General features: G+C 39.5%; 1 protein-coding gene across 2 annotated transcripts in view; it reads left to right on the top strand.

The window, feature by feature from the left end:
• Nucleotides 1-25649, top strand: part of ed (hemicentin protein echinoid) — an 87867-nt gene that overhangs the window by 27996 nt on the left and 34222 nt on the right. For both annotated transcript variants that reach the window (XM_036812921.3, XM_036812927.3), the window contains exons 3-5: nt 15733-15931; nt 21387-21647; nt 21710-21906. In XM_036812921.3, coding sequence (XP_036668816.2) covers nt 15733-15931; nt 21387-21647; nt 21710-21906 — 657 coding nt within the window. The remainder of the gene's footprint in view (nt 1-15732; nt 15932-21386; nt 21648-21709; nt 21907-25649) is intronic.

The raw sequence follows: 25649 nt of genomic DNA, 5'->3' as shown, positions 1-25649 counted from the left end.
AAACGGGTATTTTCCGTGTAAATTGTTCGCGGTCAGAAACGAAAGCTAATCGTTCGATTTTATGGCCTATTGAGTTTTAATATATAGATACATTGTTTAAGCAGATGAATGTTTCGGCATTTGTGTACCTTTCTCTGAAATTATTAAACCTGAAGCAAATTACACAATCATCGTTAACAATAATTATATTGCCTGAATCACCCAGCAAATCTTGAATTTTACCAAAGATACCGAAACTAATTGTTGCATTATTTTCATGGCAATTTGGTATGGCCTGGAGTATGTTTTCAGGTCTAGACTAAGTTCCCAATTAAGCAGTGCAAATAGTTTGTGAAAGTGGCCAAATATTTGACCATTGAAAATAAGATGGTAATTATAATTTGTTGAGCAAATTATGTGAGGGTTCACTTTCGGTTTTCCAACTGCTCAGCTGGCCATGAAGAAACTTGGCTGGTGGAAAGGGGGAAACATGTGTGGCAATCGCAGGTGAATGAGATGTAAAGCGAAAATCGTGTAAACTTCATGCACAATGAGCAGATTTCCATGGTCATTCGTCGGCCCCTCCCCTTGCCACCCCTTTGCCATCAGTTTTCCATCACTTTTCCATCACTTTTCCCCACTTTTCTTCACTTGTCTGGCTGTTCATAATGCGCTTAGCAAAGTTTTTGATTGCATTACATCGGATATTTAGATGGAGAGTCTGCCGGCCGCTCTTATGCAATTTGTTTAAACATACACACGTTTATAAATTGCTTCGATTATGGGATTACATCTTGCGATATGTTTTGCCGTCTTACACAACCACAAAACAATTTGCTCAATGTGCGTAAAAGATTTTTGTCTAATTTGCAGCAGGAATTTCTGAGATGCTGAGATGCGGAATTCCCTGCTGGACAGGACAACAAAACAGATTAAAGTTTCATAATTTCCCTGCCCTAGAAGGAAAGATAAAGTCGTCATTCATCTGCAGCAGCTTTGTTTTAATTTATGCAAATTTTCCAAGATTTTTTGTCTTTGCTTTGGGGTTTTTATCTTATGCATCATTTACAAATTGTTTTGCTTGGGAAAATCCACATAATTGCCGGCTTAAATGTAAATGAATTTCAATTAATGTTGAGCAAAGCAAAGGCAATATGCAAATTTAAACGTCTGCGTGTATATCGTCTCCATTTTATTTCAATTTATTTATGCCCAAAGTTTCCCAAGCCCAGATTCCCAGATTCACACATAATTCTTTGTCGAACCAGCTGATTAAGCTTCTTCGTTCTGTCAACCCGACTCTATAAATATTTTATTTAAATCACTCTTAACGAACCTCGAGGTTTGAAGCCTGTGAGAATTCGGAAATTAAGTTTGCCACCTAGAAAATTTCGAAAGATATGGTTAAAAAATGTACGCACATAAAGAGGAAATGAAAATGTTGCTATGGCAATTTGCAAATGTTACTTTTAAGGCGACAAAGCAATTAAAAAACTTTTACTATAAAGGAAAATATTTTGTCTCCTACTCTGAACAAAAACATAAAATGTCAGCACTATAAAATGGAGACTACCCCGTTTTAGAAATGGTAAGAAGTGGTTTTATAGGGAGCCAAGGGTCCCATCCCCGCACTTTTTCGCCTCATTTCGTATTGATTAACCGGAGCAAATCCATCATTGTCAATGTGGTCTGGCTGCCTCAGTCTCATTAGATATTTGTCCATTAATGGGGATATAAATGGGAGGGTACTTGTGTGGGGAAATTTGCAGCATTAAAAACCAGGAGTTTTTCCACCCATAAAAAAAGAGGAGAGCAACAAAACCATTAGATGCCACAACCAGATGGGAAAAAAATGGTTGTAAAAGGGAAGGGGCTTTGACCAGGTGAGAACGTGCGAACACCGGTGGTCAAAAGGGGAAGCTGGGGACCCTCTCCTTGCATAAACTTGACTTAATTAGCTGCACAACTAACTTGGCTATTTAAACAGGTGCAAAGGGGTCAAGACTTGGAGAAAAAAGCAGGATAGCAGAGGAGCATGAGTAAGTGCAGCAGGAACACAGAAAACGGAAAGCAGAAAGAACAAAACCCGACCCGACAATTGCCATTTCCCCATTTGCTTTTGGGCTTTTAAGTGCCGCAAATGGCTATTAAAATGCAAAAAAATCCAGTGACTTTAAGCCCCCATTTGGATTGTGATTGTGAGTGTGGAAAACGAAAACGAAACGCAAAGCCGAAAGCTCATATATGCAAGGCCAGTGTAAATGGGGCTTAAAAACAGATTTGCTCTGGGCCAAATGAAAACCAAATTCAATTCTGGACCACAGCAATTAATAGAAGTGTAAATGGGACTTAAATCTAAGAAGGATGTGAGGAGATTTGAGTGCAAATTATGTTTAATTTAATGAGAGTAAAACGGAAATCACTTTTAAAGAGTATGCAGTACTGTATTACGACTGTGTTGATTTTTACTGCATACTTTTAGGCCCTTTATTAGTGGTTTCAAAACCAAAGTAATTTCTTTTAAGGATAAATCGTTGTTATTACCACTTGCGAATTTATAATTTTACCTTTCTCTAAATAAAATCTAGAAAGTCGAGAGCAACTCTCGAGGAAAGTCCCCACACAATCATCGATAAGCTCTCACCTACCGAAAGATAAAAACTTTATTCCCCGACCAGATCCAAGAAATATCAGGCCAACAAATTGAGCTTGACCCCGGGCCAAGTTGAAATGAAAGAAATAAGTTTAAAAAACAGGAGAATGCAATGTTGGTTGATTTTTGTTACAATTTTGTCGTGATATTTTTTGTATTTTTTTCGGTGCTGCGGTTGTTGTCATTGTGCTTTAACCCTTGTCAAATCCCTGCCCAGTGCATGGACATACAAATACTGGTATAAAAAAAATTGAAAAAAAAATACGAAGAACCCAAAAATAATGTGGGTCACTTGACGCACAACAACAAGAAGAACACGACAGGAAAAACAGTTGGAAAATTTATTGTCGCCGGTAGTTTTTTTTTTGTCGGTGGAAAGAGCTGCTGCAAAAGCTGCCAAAAAAGAGCGACACCAACAACTGAAAATGTTGTCATGCATTTGCTCCACTTTTCTACACCCATCTCCCTCCCGCCAGCCATTGCCGTCTCTTTCTGCGCACCCTATAGCCATCTCTCTCTACTGGCATGTCTATCGCTGGTTTATTGAGTGTCGCAACAGCGGGACTTCCACAGAAATTGGGGATTTTTGGCCCGGATAGAGGGATTGGGTTTTTGTTTTTCAGGTTTTAACGTTTTTCGTTTTCAGAGGGGGGCTTTCGGTTTCGAGGAGTTCTAATTTCTCGGCTCTGGGTATTTTGTTTTTAATTTATTGTGGCACATTTGGTTCGGCGTGCCATAGAGATAATATTAATAGCCCAATAGGCCGCCCAAGTGGTCAGCGGAGGAGCTCTAAAATCCGAAAGGTAAGCGGCTCCTAATGGCTGGGAAAATGGGGAAATGTAGATAGCCCGACCAGCATTTGCGTGAAAAGATGTCACGCCATAAAGTTGCTTTATTGAACCATTTCGGGTCAAATAGATGGGTTTTAGGCTCGGCTCGTGAATGTTTTCCGAGTGGTTTTCGATGATAGCAGTGGGTTGACAAATGTCTGGCTATAAAGAGAAACTTTATACTATTTTAGGAAGGGCGTGGGAATGTTAGGGCAGAATTTAAACTATTTTCAAAGTAATAACATGTGTTCTAAAATCGTATTAACTTTTTAATAAAGCAAAATCTATGTAAAATTAGAAACCACATATGCCTAAAATTAATGCTAAGTAATTTACTTTTTCTTTGCTTTTCCCAAAGTTTTACCATATATTTCAAGAGCAGTTCTCCAACTATTTTGGAAACTTTGCTAAGCAACAGTTTGAATTTAAGTTTGGCGCAACTCCCTTGCGATGCACTTGGTTACCTTCGAACCCCGGCTATGTTCCACCTATTAATTACTGGTTGCTCTTGGGGGAGGTTTTCCGGGCGGAAAAGCGCTGCACATCGCGTATACGCCCGGCTGTCATGCTTTTTTCAGCGGCATTCCATCATTTCGCCCATTTTTCTACTCTCCTGCTTTGTGTTCTGCATAGTTTGCTGCGTTTTTATGATGATTTTTAGTATTATTGCATTGCAATTTTAAATGGCAAACATTTTGTTGCTGTCAGCAACTGTTGAAGTTTCCTTCTGCTGCCTTTTATCTTGCTCATTTTTTCCCTGCTGCATTCTCGACTCCCTCTGACTTTTATTATATGTATATTTTAATGCTAAATGGGAGAAATTACTTTCATTTTCCTCGGAATTGGTTTTACAAGCAGTAGTAGCAGCAAAAGTTGGGCAAAACAAGCGGCAAAAACAGCGAGCCAAAACTTTTTGTTGAGTGAAAAATGCAGCGGAGAAAAGGGAGCTTGTTTTCCTCCTGCGTTTTCCCCTCGGGCCTGGAGCTCCTCCCCAGCTGCATTTCTGGGACTACGACTCTGATCCTCTCGTGCAATATATGTAATGCAAAAGTTTTTAATTTAGCGCCAACTTAGCGCCGAGACTCGCAAAACGCAAAGCAACTGGAAGGGAAAGCAGGACAGAAAAAACTGAGATTTTTTGAAATATGCTTTAAAAAATAATCAACTTGCCAAGATTGCCAAAGCGAGCATGCAGAGTTGAGAAGTGGAGAAAATCTCTTGGAAAAGAGTCTCGGGGCCAAGAAATCTGCCCCAATTGCTGCTTTGGCAGAACTTTTCCCTTTTTGTTTCGCATTCTTTGGGAATTAATATTAGTTTTATTTATAAGGTTTTCTTTAATTAGCAGCGGTTTTCGTGTGGGATTTTCTTAATTTAATTCGAAAATTAAATGGAAAAAGGGCATATTTATAACCAATATGGATCGAAAAATATTTAAATACATTTGTTTCGACATTTAAAAATGTACTTAAATACTTTGGAATGCAGTTTGCATCGACTTTCTGACCCCAAATTCCTGCTCCAAAAACAGGAGTTTTGGGTTATGCAATTTACAATCCGAAAGGCGCTTGGCCAAATGAACTGCTGTGGTTTTCCCCCAGCTGCCTGGCTCCACCCTCACACCGATTTTTCCGGCTTTTCCAGGCGCAGCTGCTCCACAATTCTTTTGTCAGCAATTCGAATCAAAAACACGAGGTGAATGGCGGCCGTGGCCAAAAACCAAGTTGCATGAGTAACAAGCGTGGAAAAGCTTGTCGAGTGGTCAGTAACCAAACTCCAGCGAAAAAAAAATGTATAAAAATAAATGCGGGCAAAAAAAAATACAAAAATAAAAGGGAGTTCAAAGGGGCGGCGGGGTGTGTGTGTGGGCGTGTCAGCCAGCTTGGCTGAAAATTAAATTTGCACCACGCAAAAACACGGAAAGTTGGGGCAACAAAAATGGCGATACAGATAGAGAAACGAGGACGAGAACTTAACACTAAGCTGCAGTTGAGAACCGCAGGACAAATGAATGAAATGCCACGGAATGGACACAGGACATGGTCCATAAGGCGAAAGGGAGTGCTGCTCCCACTGGGAACAATGCAAGGGATGAGCGAAGCTTTGCTGACATATTCCCAGTGTCATTTCCTAGGATCTCTGGATGCCAGCGGGCAGAAGGATAAAAAAATCAAATGGGTGGCGGGATAAAACAGCTGTTGTGGGTGCTGAAAACCTCCTCCCCTTTCCAAAGCTAAGTCCTTGTACCGACCCAAATCAACAAGGAATGTTGAAGATTCCAACTGCGACTCAATCTGGTTTTCTATTTAAGATTACAGACGTGGTTGAAATGGTAGAAAAATATCTATAAGAATGTCTGTTAGGATATATTACTAACTTTTTATAATGTATTAATTATCCAGAAAGTGGGTTCTATAAGGGAAGTAAGAAGTAAGTTCTAGGGAAGTATCAGAAATCATCAAAACAGGGTATACTTAAAAATCTTAAATCAAAATTAAAATACTTGTTTAGCTCATCAGTTACTAAAAAATTAAAAAATTTAAATTACTTTTTAAATTCATTTTAAATTTATTTTTGATCCCACTACGAATCTGACCGCCGCTGTAGATTCCCCGTGAGTTATGTTTTTCGGTTGAGCTTGGTTTTCTGCTCTCGGCTGTGTGGATATATTTTTATGGCATACTTTGCGGCATTTCTTTGGAGTCTGAGCTCCCCTTTTGCGTCCCAACTTCACTTTGGCGGCACAAATTTGAATACAAACATTGTTGTTGCTGTTCCTCCCCACTTGTTTCCACATGAAATATGATAATTCATTACACGGGCTTCAAGATATTGCAGGGAAGTCGGGGAAAAGCGGGAGAAAAGGAAGCGGCAGGAAAGGACAAAAAATGGAGAAGGAAAATATAAAGAAACGACACTCACTCAATTGTATCTTATGCAAATTGCCAGTGATTTTTCCTTCAGTTTTTCTTTTTTCCCCTTCCTTCCTTTCCTTTCCTGTTTCCTGTGTGCTTAGAATGATGCTTCCTTTGTGTGGAAGAAGGGAAAATCTTTGGCATGCGAGGAGATACAGGTTTTCCTTTCGCTCATCTGTTGTTGATTTTTTCGAATTTAAGCAGAAGAAAAACATTTAGAAATATTTATGATATGCAAGGCTGATTTTTAATTGAATCAAAAAGCGTGTGTGGCACAAAAAAAAAAGAAATACAAAGAAAATATTTGACAAAGAGAAGGTTGCTTAAGTTATTTGCTTATGATTGGCAAACGATAATAAGAGTACTCATTTCCGCTTTTAATGAATTTTTTTGGAAAAAACGAAAAGATAAGAAAATATGCCGGAATTATAAAAACAAATGTGGATTTTAAAGGATGCAATTTTTTTAATTTGTAAAAGTTCAGTTATTTAGAAGGAGTTCTGCTGCTTTAAAAATTAGAAAACCCAGGAAATGGGGAACTTAGGTTATAAATAAATTGGTAAATTGCTTTCTCAAGTGCAAGGAATCAATCAAAAATGAAGAAAGAACGAAGAAATTATTTTAATTAGCCGAGAGTGAAAATTGTCCACGTGTCTGAGTGGCAATGAAGTGCCGACTCCCCGGTAATGAGAAAATCCTTCCGCCCTTTGAGGAGACTTTTCCACCCACTCGAGTGTCAACAACTTGGAGTTGAGTTGGTCAAGCAATGGGTTTTCCTGCCATTCCTTGCCTCACCTGACTTTTTATCGCTTTTCCTCGGAAGCTCTATGCATCCAGCCATGTACGCCTGCACTTGGGTAAACAAAAGTTTCTGCTGGCCGCACTCTCTGGTGGTTTATTTGTTTGGCCAGCAAACTTTGCTACCTTACGAATACGTATCTATCTGCGAGATACTTTCTGCCGTATTTGTGCGGACTGCAATCGATGAAGCGTAAATGTTCAAATATTGCCAGAGATATTTCAGCCCTCCTCCACCGCCGTCGCCCCGGAAAACAAAACGTGCTCTGGTCATTACCAGCGGACAACCGCAATCCCAGTGCAGTGGCAGCACAAAAGATACAAAAGTATCTTGCAGATTGCCTTGGGGTATTTTTCAGCAGTTCCAGTTCAACCGAAACTACTTCGACTTGTTCTATTTCTTTTGCCAGCTGCTGCTGTTCTTTTTTTCTTTACATTTTGTGTGGGTCTATCTGGGGAGTGCCAAGTGATAAAGTGGTCACCAAAGCTGGAGGCAATTTATGAAGTTCAGAGAAAGAAATCCAAGGGGTCTTACTGCTCGAAAACTTGTTAGTTTATTTAGATTAAAGATTGGTCAGGCTGGATTATTATTGAATCTTTCTATTTGTAAAAAACTCTGGTTATCATTTTACGAATCAATACAGATCTTTAAACAGTAGAGCTACAACTTCCAAGTCTTTAAAAGCAATTCTTTTTCCAGTGTTGGTTTGTGCTAAGAATGGATTTTTGGGTCAAGTTTTTACATTCAGTTGACAGAAAATCGAATTTAGTAGTACTATATATACATAAGAATACACAAAACTATCTGCATAAATTCTTGCCTCAAAAATCATTTTAAGTATCAAAGTACACCATTCTTTTCTTTATCTGTACCCATTTCGACCGTTTCTTTTTTCCACCCAGTTTTTCGCTTCATTTTCGAATGCATTTTTAATAAACTCCACCTGCTAAAGTGTTGAACTTTGCAATGCCAAAAGTTTGCGCGAATATGATAAGTGCCACGCCCCCTGGGGCAATGCCACCGCCTGCATATGGGCAAGTGAAATTGAATTTTCCCCAGTGTTGATAAAGTGATACGCGCCCGCAGTGCGCGGGTTGGAAAAGTTCGGGGGAAAACTCTGACCCAAAAGTCAACAGCGAAAAAGGAAAATTCTTGGTGTACTTTTACTGTATTCCCTTGCTTTTTTCGCCCGCCTTTTCTTCGGCTTCTCTTCTGGGCTTTTTCGAGTGCAAAAGTTTGGCGCACTTGGCCCGCTTTTGATTTGGTCGACAGAGGGTTAAGAGAAGGGGTGTTTTTTGCCATGCATGTGCAACTTTTTGTGGCAGCAAGAAAAATTTCAGCTGCCTTTGGCCCGTTGGCTTTGCGGTTTGTCAAGAGCGGGTGGCAACCCTAGAGCTAGCTGGCGTAAATTGCCAAAGTTGCCAGGCTTATTTATTAATATTTCAACACCAGTTCGGTTGCGGCCCCCGACTCTCTTTGGCTGCAAATCAACAAGTGTTTGTTTTGCTTTTGAAAATTGCATTTTCATTCGACTTCTTTTCACCAAAATGTATGCCAAAAAAAGAAGAAGGATTGGGGCGAATGTGAAGGAGGAGGTCACTTGTAAACAAGAAAAAAGGCAACAAGAATAAGAGCTACGAAAACATTTCAGTTCTTGTGGAACTTTCGAAAGTTGCAACTTATCTGTTGTTGCTTATATTTCTTTTTTGGGGGCACAAAAGTTTCTTAAGCCATGTTAACCACACACATTCGCACCAGAGGGTTAAGACCGGGGGTTAAGGGGCTTGCGAGAGCGGCTCATGTGAGTATCTTGCAGCCAAAGTTGCAGCTCGAACTGGTTTTTCCACTTTGGCCAAAGCAATTTGGAGCCCGCTGCATAAAAACGCATAAATGCCGCTGCCGCTGGAAAAAAGTTGCCTTTTTCATATATACCCGCATATATATATGTGTGTATTTTTGCCTTTGTAAGATACAACTCGTTCATATATCTCCTCGACTTTGGTTGTGCGAATCTTGAGCCCCTTTTTCTTCCGCCGAAGCGGAGAGTTTCTCGTTTGCAGCTTCTTATGTTCTCCCACTTTTCCGCATTGTCATGCAAAAGTTGTAATGAAATAACGGTAGGTAGATATAGGTGTCCCCATCTGCCGATGCCTTGACCCCCTTGCACCCTCTCCCCTCTGCCACCTTTCGATATATGCGGTGCAACAGCTGCAACATGCGATTTTCTATTTGGCTTTTAACCCATTGCTGTCTTAATATATTCATGTGCATTTCTTTTGCGATTACTTAGCCTATCTTGAGGAAATAAATTAAATTTTCTTTAGGTTCACACATTGTTTTTCCTAAGACCAAAAGTGGATAGTTTTCCCCAACTACAAATATCGTTGAAGTATTCTAGTTTCTTATTGAAAAGTTTTCCATTTAAGAAGAAAAATATAACGGGGTAAGCTTTATGTTTGTTTTTCATATAAAACGTACGATTCTGAAGAATTCGCGATTTAAGCAAAGCAAATTAATCATGTCTAGTACTTTACAAGGTTATCTTTTGATAGGGTTATTCTCAAAATTGCCTAGTTTCCTTAGTGTTAAATTATTCCCCAATCACTTGTGTGGGTTAAGTGTGCCACTTAAATGTTGTCACGTTTCTCCTGCCGTTCCTTTTTAACATTTCTGATTTTGTGCAACTTGAGGCTTCTTCTTATTACCTTTATTCTTCGACCGAGGAGCTTGCAACTTGGCCATCAATATATTTCTCTGTATTCTTCTGCAGACACACAAAAAACCAGTTTGCCGCACCTTAACCCACCGCTGGCCCCACGTCCCGTTTTCCGCCGCCTTTAAATTGCAATCTTCTTCCGTTTCGTTGACTTTTGCTGTCTCAGTATCTGGGCTTTTGCTTTTATTTGGGCTTTGCCTTTGGTAGCCAGGATAAACGGGAGCGCCGTTTAAAACAGATAACATTCATTGTAACAGTAGCGGATTCGGTCCCCCTCAATCCCTTCCCTTAACCTTTTAACACCTAAACCCTTCTCTTTCACCTTTTTGAAATCGTATGGTTTGATTTTTTGCTCGCAGCTATTTTTTCTCCTCTTTGTCTATCTGTGTGTGAGTCATAAGAAAATTATGTTGCATTTTATGGGCCAGGAGCAGGAGACCATTTGCAGTTTTTATCGACTCTGCTTTTGGCCAAAAGGATTCTGAAGTTGGCAAGGACCAAAGAAAAGGCCAAGTATTCGAATGCAGAGAAAGAAAAACTCGAGACGAGTTCACAGTTGAAGGTTTTACATCTTAAATGTGCCATACTTAGAACACATCATAATGTTGAGGATTTTCACAAACATCAATTCAACATTTGATATTTTAATACTACAAGTTGTATTCTTAAGGTAATGCTATTCAAATATTTTTCCCTGTGTCGGGATTCTCTAGACCGGCCAACATTTGGCTTAAGCATAAAGACATTAAAGACAATTCAGGGAGTGGGGGCTGGGAATAGAAGGCGTTGAGATTGCGACTTTGGTGCAGTGCCAGGACAACAACCCGATTGCCAGCTTTAGAGTCCTGCTCTTGGTCCTGGCTGTGTGATTTGCCATTGTTCTTCGCCCCGTCCACAGGCTGCAGGCAAAATAATAAGACATAATTCCAAAGCTTCTGTTGGTCCTGGTCTTGGTCCTTCATCCTTTGGCATCTCCTCGCCGTCCTGAGTCCACATTGTGCATAACTTTGCAGACCTCTCTCTGTGTCTATTTATCCCTGCGGTTGCAACCAGGGTGTTACGAACCTTAAAGATATCCAGCCGATGGGGAACTCAGAGAAACGCTATAAAATAATAAATAATTTAATCAACAGTGCTTAAAAATAAAGATGTTCTCTTTAAGGTGTAAAAAAAATATAAATAATCACATTTGATGTTGTTTGCCCACTGTGTATCTAATTTCCAACTATAACAATCCCTAACTAGAAGGCAAAATGTTTCACCAACTTTTGTTTCCAATTAAAATCAAAAATCTATGCCAACTTACATTGTAATCAAGTGTGCGAAAGAGACGGATAGAGAATCCTAGAAAGAGACAGGGAGAGCGTAGGTATTTCTTACATTTTATGGCCAAATTCAATGCTGGTAATTAACTCTGAAAATCCAATTATGGCAAACTTTTCCCAAAGTCTTCGTAGCTCCATCCATATTGCCATCTCTCTCGCTTGCCCTGTTGCCGTCTCTTTCGTCTGTGTGTGTGTCCTGACATGTGAGGCAAGGTGTCTGTGTAAGTGCGAAGTTGACTGGTTGTGATTGTGTGGGTGCATTTATAAGTGATATGCAGAACATGCAATTAACAAGGGCAAAATTCAGTGCCGTAGAATTGGTCTAGAGCTCCGGTTATACACTAAAAAAAGTATTTCGGTTCAGATACCAGCGTATTAGCTTAATATATTAAGGTCAAAATGTAACTCACCAAAATATCTTGATGAAATACCATAATCAGAAAAGATTTGGAAAGGTGTATAAAAGTATGCAGTGAAAAACTAAACTTGGACTTTAAAACATATGTAGCACACTTTTAGCTACCTTTCAAAGTGATTTCAACTTTTTAGAAAATTTCGTTTTTAAACATTTAAGGTTGTCTATTTGCAATACGTTTTTATCTGTGTATGTTCTTAGTTCCTATATTCTACGTTCGCTGGGTTCTCGAGTTTCCCAAAGGCAGCCACAAAAGAGCTCACAGCTTGGGGTTTCCCACCTCCTCCTCCTCCGTTTCGGTCCCTTTGCCTTCGTCATTGTTTCCATTTTAATATAATTCCCACGTCATAATTGCGTATTGTAGCTGCAGCAACAGAAGCTCCACTGTACCAAAGGTGTTGGTCTGAGAGTTCTCGGCCCGAAGAGAGACAACAATGCCCAATGCAAAGGCCGTTGACCAAATGTTCTAGAAAATTTTCCAGCTCTTGCCGTTCAGGCGTAATCGAATTGCTTCCCTTGAATTGGTCTGAAAATTTCTGGGGAAAATGTACATACATTTTCAGTTCAGCAGAAAATCGAGGAAAATACAAATTAACTAGATGATGCGAAAAGCTGTTGTCTTACATAATTTTCTAGTCCAATTATTTTCGAACAAATAGGAATTTTGTGTATTCGAGTTTTGCAAGATTTGCAACACCCCGAACCGATATGATTTTGGGTGTTCAAACGAATACAGATTGCCCTACGGAACTCGGAATTATTTATTAACCTTATAATGCACATTTTTCTGCCCATTTTTAAATACTGTACCTCTTCTTCGTGTTTAACGATCCTTATTAATAATTTCAGTAGAGATGCAATCTGAAACAATTTCTCCTAGCTGATGGACCTCTTAAACCTTGATTCAAGTCATTTGAACAATCTCGGAGTTAATGTGCAAATTTTCATAAAATACATAAATAAAAACTTCGCTGCTTCCGTTGCGTCTGTCCTTTTGGCTCCATTAGCTTTTAGTTGGGATGAAAATGTAAACTCTTGACCCTGTCCTGAGCGGAAATTGAATTTTTTATGCTTAAACTGAGGCTGCCTTTGCACTGCTTTTCACTCGTCTTGCATATTATTTTTAATTTCCAGCAATTATAAGAAATTTTTCTTTTAGCTCCTTCCCTCGTGCGCCTTTTTTAACGATAATTTAATTAGTTGCAAGTTTCTGCCCTCGGTTGGCCATTGCTTTTTCTCACCATTTTTGCATTCGCCCCATTAATTGCACTTAACATTTCGTGAATTCTTAATGTCCGACAATAAAAGAGGCGAAATCGAAAATATAAGGAAGCGTTGACATTTCTTCTTAAAAGGTCTCGATTAATCAGCCATTGATGGGATCGAACGGCGGTGCTTCGTTTTTACTTAATTTTATTTAAGTGTTAACTCTTAAGAGAGTTAAGAGTTAATTATTCAGCATGAAATTATTTTTATCAAGAAACATGTGAATTTTTATTTTATACAAATATTACTTGTATACAAAAATGTGTTAACATTTTATAAAAAAAACGTTTGTTCTTGATTGTTCTATCGCCCTTATCACATTTTTTTTTAAACAAAAAAATCTTTTTGCTTATTACTGAGTACTCTGGCGTTTATTTGAGTTTGGAAATATATTTTAAATCAGTTGCAAACATTCGCTTTCCAAGACTATACGCCCGAAAAATGCTCAAGCTCCGATTTTATTTTCTGTATGCCTCTGTCGTCTGCAATCTTTATGGATTGGCTAAGTCCCAGGATAATAAAGATACAGTTTGTCTTCTAAAGGATGCCCCGAATCAATGTGGTGCATTTTGCCTTACCGCCCAAAGGCCATTCATTGATCACAATCAGAAGGTTCGGGAACAGTTGAATATGATTGCTCTACAGCTGAAAGAAACCCAAGAAAAGCTGGACAGCCTAAGGAGCGAAACAATGATGAATTTTGAAAGAATTGAAGCCAAGATCCGAAACAGACCAGTAGAAGTACAGACCACTCGGCTACCAGCAACGAAGTCCATCCCGCCAGAATTTGATCGGATAGGATCAAGATTTTTTTATATCGAACGCAATGACAAAAAAAATTGGTTTGACGCAGAAGTCAGCTGTCTTGCATTGGGTGGACATTTAGCAGCTGTCCAAGATGAGACTGAGTTTGCTGCATTGGATAAGAAACTTATGAGGAATACATTTTATTGGCTGGGCATTAACGATCGGGAAGAAGAAGGAAATTTTGTATCTGTGGCTTCTGGAAAGGCGGCACCTTTTTTGTACTGGAGTAATGGAACGAGTAATATTAATGGCCACGAGTCCTGCACTGTCATGTTTAACGGCGAAATGATTGACATGGGTTGCCATAAGACAACAATATGTTATTTTATTTGTCAATCGGACGATGTAGTATAATTGTAATCATGTGAATAAAATAAAAAACATTGTAACGCTTTTGTTTCGCCGCCTTTAAAAAAACCCTGGTTTTTCTTAAGGTTTCATTCGATCTGTTCTGATATCGTTCAATTACTATAGCATTAATTCCTTTAACAAATGCATCTTTCATGTCTCCTTAAATGTTGACCCAAAGTATTCTGAAGGATAATTCAGTGGAACAGCACAACATCTGGCAATTTGCCTAAGTGCAGCGAGCTGAACTTCTTCGCCCCTTTCTCTCCATCCAAAGTTTTTAATTAGAAACGCATCCTGCGAAAATGGACAGCACTAACTCAGTCTCTCTCTTTCTCACCCGTGATTTTCCCCGGCCTTTTCCCCTGGATTTCCCCGCTCTTCCTCCCGTTAAGCAGTCAAGTGAAATGAGCAAAGAAATGCGTTGACAACCAGGCCAAAAGCTCTACAAAAGTAACTTTAATGGCAGACAGAGACGGGCAGAATAAATGAATGAAATGGGCACAGCGCCCAGGACTTGGAAAAATAACAAGAAACGAAACTTTTGACATAAATTCCCGGCCCAAAAAGATAGAAAACCCGGGGCGCAAAATGAGAAGTGAAGGCTTCTTTTTGTTGGCCGCCAGAGTTGCCACCTTGACGTGTGATGCTATTATCCATCGGATTAGATACGGATATTTAAGGGCCTTCAGCCGAGTGCCAAATTAATTTTAATGCGATTTTCATGGGCCGCATAACTTTTGGGGGATTTTAACGACTATTGGCCCTAATGCAAATGCCGAGAAACAGACCGAAACAATCTTTAAATTTAGCACACAGACTAAAAACAGTCTGGAGCTGCTGCAGCTAAAATACAAAAATTTATTGCCTCTCAAACACTCTTTTCGAGTTTTTTCGCGCCACTTTTTTTCTGGAGTGGCTTAAACGCCGCCTCATGCATATTTGATGCCAAATATAAAGCGGCTATAAATTCCACTTGAAATTTACGCACCAAAGTAAGAGTAATGCGCCAAGGGCCACACCAGAAAAAAAGGACAAAAATGAACGAAAAAGTGAGTCCCTGAATCCTTGGGATACGCATGTGTTCAAGGTGCGCTTAAAGGTAGGCAATGTATCTCAAACTTTGTCGCCTAAGCATATGAAAAAGTTACTTGAAATTGTTTTCATTTTTTTTTTTATTCGAAGCTCTCCCTTTTTATTCTTGGCAAGTTTCAAGTTGAGTTGTTGAGGTATAATGCATTATTAAGAATTAAACAAAAACTGTTGTCCTTTGTTTTTCTTATGGGTTCTTTTATTTTAAACCGATTTTTCTCCTTTGTTTCGGTAAAAAAAAAAGCAACAGCTGATGAAAATTTCATGAACACTGAAAAGGTTCTTATGTCGTCGGTTTTTCTTTTTTAGAGTTGGGTAAGGGATTGGAGTGAAAAGTTATGATTCTTTTAAGCCTTATGAAAATGTGATAAAGTTCTTTCGTGTGGTGGTCAAGAATTTAAATTATTTATGGCAAGGCAATTATTTTTGGGGTCGCAATCACAAGTTGTCAAGTTGGGGATGAGTAAGCAGATTTAAACTTTAAGAAATTTTCTTTGTTCTGAGATTTTTACGAAACACATTTTAAAACTAGAACAACCTCCAAGGATTGACTATTATTAATATTATATCTTCTTCAATGTCCTTTGCAGCTCTTGTAGCGCTCAGTTCCACGATTCTGGCCGATGAATCGATTGACACACGAGAAAATGCGGACTTAACCCTTAAGTGCCGGTTTAATGACAAGTACGAGTCGAACGACTTCTCCTTTTTCTGGACCCGCTGGACGGCGAATCCCGCCCAATTCGATAACGTGGCCATCGGCGATGTCCAATTGAGTTCCGGCTATAGGTGAGTAATCGTCATCTCTATGAATATTATCGATAGTTTTTCATATCTTTTTAAGTTTAAAGTGGCCACTTCATGTTAACATTTAAATAAACTAAGAATTAGCTTTGAATTTTGGGCTAAAACTTAAAGCTTTTCGATACTATCGATACAATCGATTGCTTTCACCATCGATATTTTGCAAGCCTAGCAATTAATGGTCATGGAATCGAGACCCAGCAACAAGGATGATAATTGCGGGAATGGCCGGCTTTGAGGGATGTTAAGTGCTGTCCATAAAGCTGATGTCCTTAATGGGTATATGTGTGTGTCGGTGTGCGTGGGGTCGTAAAGTGAAACCTGGAGGGGAATCCCCGCCGCCGCCTCTGTCCTTTTGCGGCATTAACGGTTATCCTTCCGCCGACCGAGTAGTACAGTTTATCCCAGCAGCAGCAGTTGGCAGCCATTTGTTAAGTTAATTAAATGTTTCACACTCCCCTTCGTCCCATTCTCCATTTCCCGACCTGGATAATGCGATTTATGCATGTGACTGACTGGGCTGGCAACTTAATTAAAATCAAGTTCTTGGCAATTTAAACAAAATGCCAGACGACTGAAACAGTTAAGTCCAAACTTGGCCAACGGCTTAAAGGGGCTTATGAATATGAAAAGAGTTATTAAATGTATGTATATGTAAGAGAAATGAATACAAAATTTAAAATAGGTGCGGTTACGGTTGTAGACTTCATGATATTTATGTAAGTATAGATCTATTCTAAAGAGATGGTTGTAAAAAAATAGTTTCTGAATATTTGAATTATTAAATATACGATTAATCGCCTGCCGTGAGTCCATCTCTATAGTACATGTCCTGCCTTAATCCTTAATGTCAACGCCGCGTGTTGCATGTTGAGACATGCATATACACACACATGGCCTATTGGTGATTGTGTTTATGTTTCATTTTCATTGCCCCCGTTACCATCCCCAGATTTCAATTGTATTTTTATTCGCCTGGTGCCTGCGACTTCCGTTTCCTGTTGGCCGCCTGCTTTTTAATGTTCGGTTTGGTTTCTTTATGTGGCAACGCATAAATTTTAAGTGCCAACTGTGCCGCACGGACCTACATCTTCTTCTTCTTCCCCGGCTGCCTCTTCTTTCGCGGAAAATGCAACCCTCCGTCCGTTCCATTCCGTGTCGCTGCGTTTCCGTTTCATTTCGTTCCGTTTCATTCCGCTCACAGCTTGCCAAATAAAATGGCCGCAAGCCAGCTTTGGTATTACGCCATATACATTTTATGGATGCACTGGGGAAAATGGTTTAATAAATTGAGAAAAATAAAAATCGAAAATGTAGTGAATGTATGCGAAGGGTCGAAGGCTATCCAATAAAATGTATCGAAATGTTGGGAAAAGGATCTGTAGGTAATTAAAAATGAAACCACCACAAACTATCTGAGGACTACCAACTTATAAACCTTTATTCCTATCAGTTTAATCATTCGAAGATACAATTTTCTAAAGATTTTCAAATCTTTTCAAAGTTAAGCCCAACTTTTTTCTGTGCGCCCCTGAGTAAGAGTGTGGGCATAATAAAAGCAAATCAACAAATAGAAACCAGCATAAAGAGGCGTTGAGGGGCCAAGAAATCGCGCTGCGGGCCCAGGCAAATTGTAAAATATATTTTTACTGCAATTTGTGCCGAAAGCTAACAAGGAGCCGAAAACAAGCAGCCAACAAGGACAAGTAACAGGACGAGAACACGGCTCAAGGAGACCAAAACGAAACTGGCCACATAATAAGGCGGGAGATAGTACCCGAACCTTAAAACCCCCCTGGAAAATTCCTATCTGTGCAAAAGTGAAATTACTGCAAATTTGCTGGCAATGCCAAAACACACACACACAAAACAAGAAAAAACCGAAATTACAGAATTTTTCTCTGGGCCAAAATGTCGCGACAGGTCGAAGGGAAAAAGAAAAGCTCTGGGCTAATATTTCGCTGAACATTTAATTTAACGAGACATCAGGGGAATGCTCTTCTCACAGAGATTGAGAAACAATGAGTGCGGCATTTAGAAGGGAAGGCGCTTCCCTCGAATGCGAAATTTCACTTGTGGAGGGATTTCGGCGAGGGGAGAAATACGATAGCATGCTTGGGAGGAAAATCTGATGGAAAATCAGTGGGGCTATCTTCAATCTGAACAAATGGTTGGGCATAAACAGGACTCCTGAAATATGTTCTTTACGAATCAATTTTCGAATTGAAGATCATAATCTGGGATGTAAATTACAGGGCTTTACATGCTATGAGTAAGATTATTAAAAAACAAAATGTTTTTAGGAAATGTTAATATAAAACCTTGTGATGAGCCACATATTTTGGATTGCCATTCAAATAACCAAAAAAAAATTGCCTTACTTTTGTGTGGAACATTCCTTTTTTTTGTGAATAATTGGTGGCCGTTTAAGGTTACCCTCTGTAACAAAAAATAAAAACTTTGCTTTTGCCCAGAGGGAGCAACAAAAATATAAAAAATTGCGAATCGAGGACAGTACTGTGGTAGCAACAACAAATCACAAATTGCAATGCAGGAGGGGCATTTTCCGAGGAGGAGGAAGTGGGGTGATATAAATAAAGCCCCGGGCCTGCTGGGTATAAACTTGAAAATTGCAACAAGAATAAGGCAGCCCCCTGGAGTCCTTTTTTGGATAACGCTCAAGGACACGCGTCCTTTTCCGCCTGTTTTCCTGGCTTTGCTCGTTTAAGGCGCTTTTCATTTGCCAATAGGAGGTGGAAAATCGAGGGGATTCCCCAGAGCGGCGGCAATGACGATGACGATGACTGCGCTTTGCCAGCAGTTTTTATAATTTGCACTTTTTTTATTTCCAACGAGCACGTGTCCTGAGAATTCTCTCTATCCCAGCTGCAAATGAGCAAGTCGCCAGAGACTCGGCCCCAAAAAGCAGAGATACATATATCCGAGGGGGCAGAGAAAGTGGAGAGAGAAAGTGGGGAGGCAGGAGCACCAGCTGCAAATAGAAAAATACTCGTAGTAATAAAAAAAAGAAATTCAACTAGACAAGGACACGCGGTTTTTTTTTGGGCGGAAAAAGAAGATGAGCGGTCCAGTCTGTGGAGAATTCAGTCAATTTGCTGTCTGCTGCAGAGGCAAAAATTGGGACACATGCACTAAAAATTAGTGAGAGTAAAGACATTAAAGTGCAATAAATTTTAGTAAATAAAAGTCTATTTTAATCTGTAGATTTTTAATACCTTCTTAAAGATATTTGTTGTATATATACTATATATATAAATATTGTTATAGCATTTTCTTGTTTTCAAAATGTTTATATTTTTTTAATATCTAAGTAGCAGCATTCTTTGGGTAAATCCTCTTGGCTCTATTTACTTTTATTCTCATATACTGAAGATACAACTAATGAAATTCTTTAAATTTTTTCCGAGTACATTTTATGCACTCTTTGGATGCTTTAGTACTCGAGTTCTTCTTTCTTTCCCCCTGAACTTTTTGGCCAGTCTGCGCATTCTATTTAGGGATTTCAAGAGCAAGAGTCCAGGGCAGTTCCAGTATTTTTTTTCGTCCTTCTGCGGTTTGCTGCTTGGCAAATTAAATTTTCACACAGACGCGTGTTTCATTTTCCTTTTTTTCCGTCGTGCCACTGCGGTTTTTGCCAGCAATTAGCACACGAGTAAAATGAGTGAGTAAATAAAACGAACTCCTGACCAAGCTAATCAGTCTTAGCCCTAAGCCCCTCCAATTAGAATCGCAAAATTGTCTAGACCGAAGTGCACAAAGCTGAAATTTCAAAGATGTCTCGGAAAATCTTAGGAAAAGTGCCGGCCCAGCCGCCTCGCTAAAAATCCTCGAGATGAGAAGCAATTTCAGTGTCAGTCAAAAGTCCACTTGCCGCTTGACAAATGAACTCGGAAAAGTCTCGGGAAATGGAAAATGAAAATCGTATCTGCGCGATTTCGGGGTTTCAGGGCTTGGGGGCTATCATCTTGTTTGCCAATCTAATAAACTGCTGACTGACCGGCGAGGAGAAGCCAAGAATCCAGCGAAGCGCATTCGGGCGGCATCAATTTTCAGTAGTTGTCCAGGACGACGATGACGACCAAATAATCATCAGCATCATCATCCTATTGAAAAATTGTGAAAAATCGTAGCACCAAAAAAATCGTAAATCGAGGACACTGAAGTGGCCTTGAAATATTAAGACATTGACAAAATGAAGACGAGAAAGTGAAGGAGGGGGAAATGAATGTCTGGCAGAAGCCAAGGATGGAAAATTGACAAACTTGTCCATGTCCCTTATTTTTTTTTTTTGATAGATGAAAGACCAGCACATTTTCGATATATTGAATACCGAACTAAAGACGTGATTGGGCTTTAAGATTAAGGGTAATCTCTGTTGGATCCCCAAGCGAATTTAATCAATGCTTGCGATAAAAACCAACAATTTAAAAATTTAATTAAAACGGAAGCTTTCTTGAATGCAAAATACCATTTAGCAAAATCAATAGCCATAAATTGAAAACTTTCTCAGTTTCAGGCTATTATATCAAAATTGTCACACACGAATTATGGGAAAATAAATTTAATTTACTGCTTCTTTGGCACGAACAAGCACTGTGTGTATGTGCATCTATTTATTTGAGAAACAAACAACATTTCTAGAAGTTTTCCTGCTAAATGCGATATGGAAAATATACATAAAGTTATCTTTGATTTTCCAATTATACAATTTTTCGCAATTAATTTGGTTTTCGGGTCTACAAAGCAATTACGCCATAAGAACCCCTCAGAGCTTAATAGTCCGGCACATAACAATAACAATAAGGTAAATATCAGGAAAATTCCAAAGGCTGTGCGAAAATTACTTTACTTTTTTCCCTGTTTACCTTTCACTTGGGTTGGCAACGTCTGAGACCCAATTTCTTGTTGGAAATTGTCTAGGAAAAATATGCAAACATTTATTCGAACGTTGATTTTATTTATATTGGCACCCCTCCCGTCCCCTCGCCCATGAAATTCGTCGTCCTGTCGCCTCCTTCGTCAAATATTACCATTTCGTATTTATTTATATTACGGAGCGTTTAAAGTTTGGCCACCTGCGGGCAGAAAAACAGGAAGTGGAATCAAGGACAAGAGTGGGAAAATCCAATATTAGCACAATTAGTGATGGCTACTGAAGAGCGGGGAAGTTTTCAAATAAAAATAAATTGATTTCGAGGCAAATGGAAATTGATTGACTGGATTCTGACATTTAAGCTTTGAAGTTTGTTTCGTTTTCTTCTTTCCTGAAAAGAGACCAAAATATAAAGCTTAAATGTGGTAAGGTTTAAATTTTAATGGGCTTAAAGATTTTGGTATTTATATGATTTTTACGGAGAATATTAAATGTGATGATATACATGGAGCTCTTGACTTATTTGATTCCCCTTCTCTTTACCAGACTCGACTTTCAACCGGAGCGAGGCATTTACGATCTGCAGATCAAGAATGTGTCCTACAACCGAGACAATGGACGCTTTGAGTGCCGCATCAAGGCCAAGGGAACGGGAGCGGATGTCCATCAGGAGTTCCACAATCTCACAGTCCTCACACCACCCCATCCACCCGTGATCTCGCCCGGAAATATAGCCGTGGCCACCGAAGACAAGCCCATGGAGCTAACGTGCAGCAGCATCGGCGGTTCCCCCGATCCCACCATAACGTAAGTTTGGACATATATTTCTTGGTATTTTGCCTATACTAACTTGTTACCCACTTATATAGTTGGTATCGCGAGGGTTCCAATTCCCCCCTGCCCGCCACTGTTCTGAAGGGCGGAACTAAGGATCAGCCCACCAATGCCACCCTATCCATTATCCCGCGAAGGGAGGACGATGGTGCCAAGTACAAGTGTGTAGTCAGAAATCGTGCCATGAACGAGGGAAAACGATTGGAGGCCACTGCCACTTTGAATGTAAACTGTAAGTGCTCAGATCTCAATAATAGTGTTCTTAACATACACGGCATATTAAGGGAAAATCCTTTGTAGCTCATTCTAAAAATCAGCATTATACGCTCTAGTATAATCTCTAGAAAATCTATTATAAACGCCCATTGAAAGCCATGAGTAATAGTTGTACTTGAGAGCCTCGATGAAAGAACTGCATAAAGAGATGATCCGCCCATATTCATTCCCCTGATAATCGCTGCCATTACTCACACCCAAACCACTTGAGCATCATTAATAATTTCCACAGACTGACAGGGAAAATAATTCCCATAAATGGCGGAGCTTGACCATTGCTAATTAGAAACTTTGGGGAGAGTCTTGGGTAACTTTTTCCAGAGCCAGTCCAGGCGGAGTCATCTATCCGACAAGTCGACCTTCTCTTAATTTGCATGCTAGGCGGCAATTACAACACCATCTGAATATCTAAACATTAGCATAATGAAGGAGGGAGACAATGAACGTTTAACCCCGTGTTTTTCGCATTTCCCCTTGGAATGCGTCCATTGCACATGACACATTTCGTTTAAAGTATTTAGATGCAACCCGGGCAACACCGCAAACACACAACTAGCAACACGACCGACCGGCAATCGCATAATCGCATATATCTTTTTTAAAAGCCAACAAAGCCGGGCACATAAATTACAAATGCTGACCTGAACCGACGACCTGCTGCTGACTGAACGCAAGTAATTAGAATACAAATTTATGTGCCACTCGTCGCAGTTGTTGCTTAATTGTAGTTGTTGTTTTTGCAACAAGTGGCGGTGTATTAGTGGATGTGTGTCGGCAGTGTGTGTGTGTATCTGTGTGTGACCTGCTAGCTGTTAACGCTGGCTATTAGGGCTAATCAAAAGGCAAATAAAGTGAAATATTGCCCCGGCCGCCATGGCGAGGGCAATCGAGTGTTTGGGCCTACACCTGTGCACTGAGCGAAAGTTTTGTCAAAGGTGTTAGAACTAGAAGTGATCTCTAGTCCCTTATTAAAGTGTCTAAAAGTGGGCTATCAAAATTGTTGAATACTTTTTCTTGGAAGAGAAATCCTTTTCGGGTTTTAAAATTAAGTCACTAAATGTCCCTCCTTGTTCTTTCTCTGTACCATTGGTTTTATAGCCCTACTATTACCTATAGCCATGGCTATCAACTGTGTAATTAATTCAAAAACAACACACACATACCGAGGCGGCTGTATTGGCCATAGAATAAGCGTTAGTATTAGTGGTGGAAAGAGGACAAAATACGAGTGGGCAGAAGACTACGCTAATTACAGAGATGTGGAGAATAGAGAATAAATTCAAAAGTAAAATAGATAGAAAAATAGATCTTTAAAAATCCCGACCTCTGAATTAAAAATCTATTTTAAAATACATAATATTAAGGCAATTAAAGTTCCCCTATTAGGAATTTTGCACTTTATAAAACCGCATTCCAATCAGGTCTAAACAAACCACTGCGCATATTATCCCCCACCACAGTGAGCCAATAATTGTGTATTGTAAACAACAACGGCGGCTGGAAATGAATTAAAGCCGACCGCCAACGTCGTCACACATGTCGTATGAGTAATGCCCACCTGACTGACTTGGAACAACACCAACGCATCATGGTATATGTAAAAATATATATCGAAACGCTAATTAACCGCCTCTTCAAATGGCCACGCCCACTTAAAATGGATTGCATCCAATTGAGGTGGATTTATAAAACTAAAACTAGAGAAAAAATTAGATACACATGTAAAATATTTAGGTCGCTTGCGGTTTAATTAGTCGGCCTCAGGGCCACGCCCACAGACGCCCACATTTGCATAAGCCACATTAAATAAATGTCCATAGATACACAGACATCAAATTCAGTATGTTTATCTAAAGTGTTTAGTCAGTCGGCAAAAGCAAAAAGGTTTAATTACGAAAATATTAGAAAAAGTCAGTCGAGAAAAACCATAAAACCGCAAAGTAAATTTCGGGGGATTTGCAATTGTAAATGTTTATTAATTGCCAGTGCCTAGATTTATTGGTTGGTAAAAAAGTTTTTAAATAAATTCAGAAGCGACAAGAGGAAGCTTGGTAATTGCAGGAAAAAATAAAGAATAAAAAGGTTAGAACAAATAAATCGAGACCGTAAAGGATGTGTATGTGAACTCTGATTGTGGCTAAGGATTTTCCACTTGCGGTCACCTCCGGTTTTCAGTGGGCCTTCCTTTGCCATTTTCCCCCAACTTCTCCTCCAGTAATGCGTTTTTAAGCAAGCAGAACACAGGGTCCGGAGTAGATCAAACAGGGAAATGATGTCCTGTCGGTGTCCTGCCCTCTTTTCCTTTTGCCAGTTGTGCCAGCCTTCAGGCATTTTGCGGTTGCTGCGGGCCAGAAATCTACAGGGAAAAGTAGAGAACACCAAACTGGGGACTTAGAAAGCTGAGAAAAATAGAGAGTACAGAGAAAAAAATGTTTAAACTGGTAATTGTATTATTATAAAATAATTAAAAAGGAAATTTGCAAAACATTTAATTTGGTGTCTAAAAGTATGCAACAGAAAGTCCAAAGGATTCAGTGGGCGTTACTTTTTCAAGAATTTAAAATTCCTTGTTAAATGACTTCTGAAAATACCAGTTACCATTCATTTTTCTTTGTGTACTCCACTTAGACCCAAACAGACAGTTGGTCCCTAACTGGTTTTGTTTGTTTAGCCAACAGTTTGAGCTCTAAAATTAAATCAAAAGCAATTTAATTGAAATCAGGCGAGGAAAGGGGAAAACAGCAGACAGGCGTGTTATCCTTTTTCCCTGTGATTTACGTTGGGCAATAAAAATTCACTTTTCCCCGGTTCCTTGGTTCTGGCTCTCCGTTGTCTGTGGCCCTTTGACACCTACAAATTAATCAGAAAATGAGCCACGTTCTTGGCCTAATCTGCCGTAATAACTCATTGGCAAATGGCCGGCAATAAATCGCAGGCCAAAGCAGTGGAAATTGTCGCGCTAATAACCGCAAAATGACAAAATTGCCACGAAAAATCAACGATGGCAATAATTTCAAATTTCTGAGAGGGCTTCCGGATAGAATGGAAGCGCAAAAGTCAAGTTTAATCTGGCCGGGGCTCTAATGTATTGCCTTTTGGCCCGAAGGGTCGTTCTTCTTTACTTTCCCTACCTTTTCTATGTTCCTGATGAAGCCAATCGGATCTGAAGGGCGAGGAAGTTTGCCGAGCTTCCCATTTTCCACCTGCGAAAAGTAGGCAAGCAACAGACAGCTGCTTCACAGGGATATTTGGGGACGGGGCTTTTGTTTTTGATTCTAAGCTGACAAGGCAGGGGGCAAATCCAGCACGGGCTTAATATTCTTTTTTTTTTGGTGTCAAATCTTTGTTCCCAGCCCGGAAACCGCTTAAGTTTGTTGGCGGCTTAGCGCGTGCTACGAAAAGAAATACTGAAATGCGGAAATAGGCAGGAGTTTTAAGGCCATCTTCACAGAAAGGGGAAATTGTTTGAAAACAGCAAGCCTATTAGAAGTGCAAGCCCATTTAAATAGAGCTAAGTCAATTGAAGCTTAAAGGCTATTCACTAAATAGTTTAATTCAATTTAAATATAATATTTTATATTAGTCGGTTATTTAATTTTGATGAAAACTCAATTAAAGTCAATTTTGAAAATCCGATTGTGCGTAATTGATAATAATAAATTTACTGCGTAATATACTCAGTATTAGTGATGATTTATT

Source organism: Drosophila suzukii, chromosome 2L, assembly GCF_043229965.1.
Source record: "Drosophila suzukii chromosome 2L, CBGP_Dsuzu_IsoJpt1.0, whole genome shotgun sequence".
NCBI classification, from domain to species: domain Eukaryota; kingdom Metazoa; phylum Arthropoda; class Insecta; order Diptera; family Drosophilidae; genus Drosophila; species Drosophila suzukii.
The sequence above is the reverse complement of the archived record's forward strand: the minus strand, read 5'-3'. Positions and strand labels throughout refer to the sequence as shown.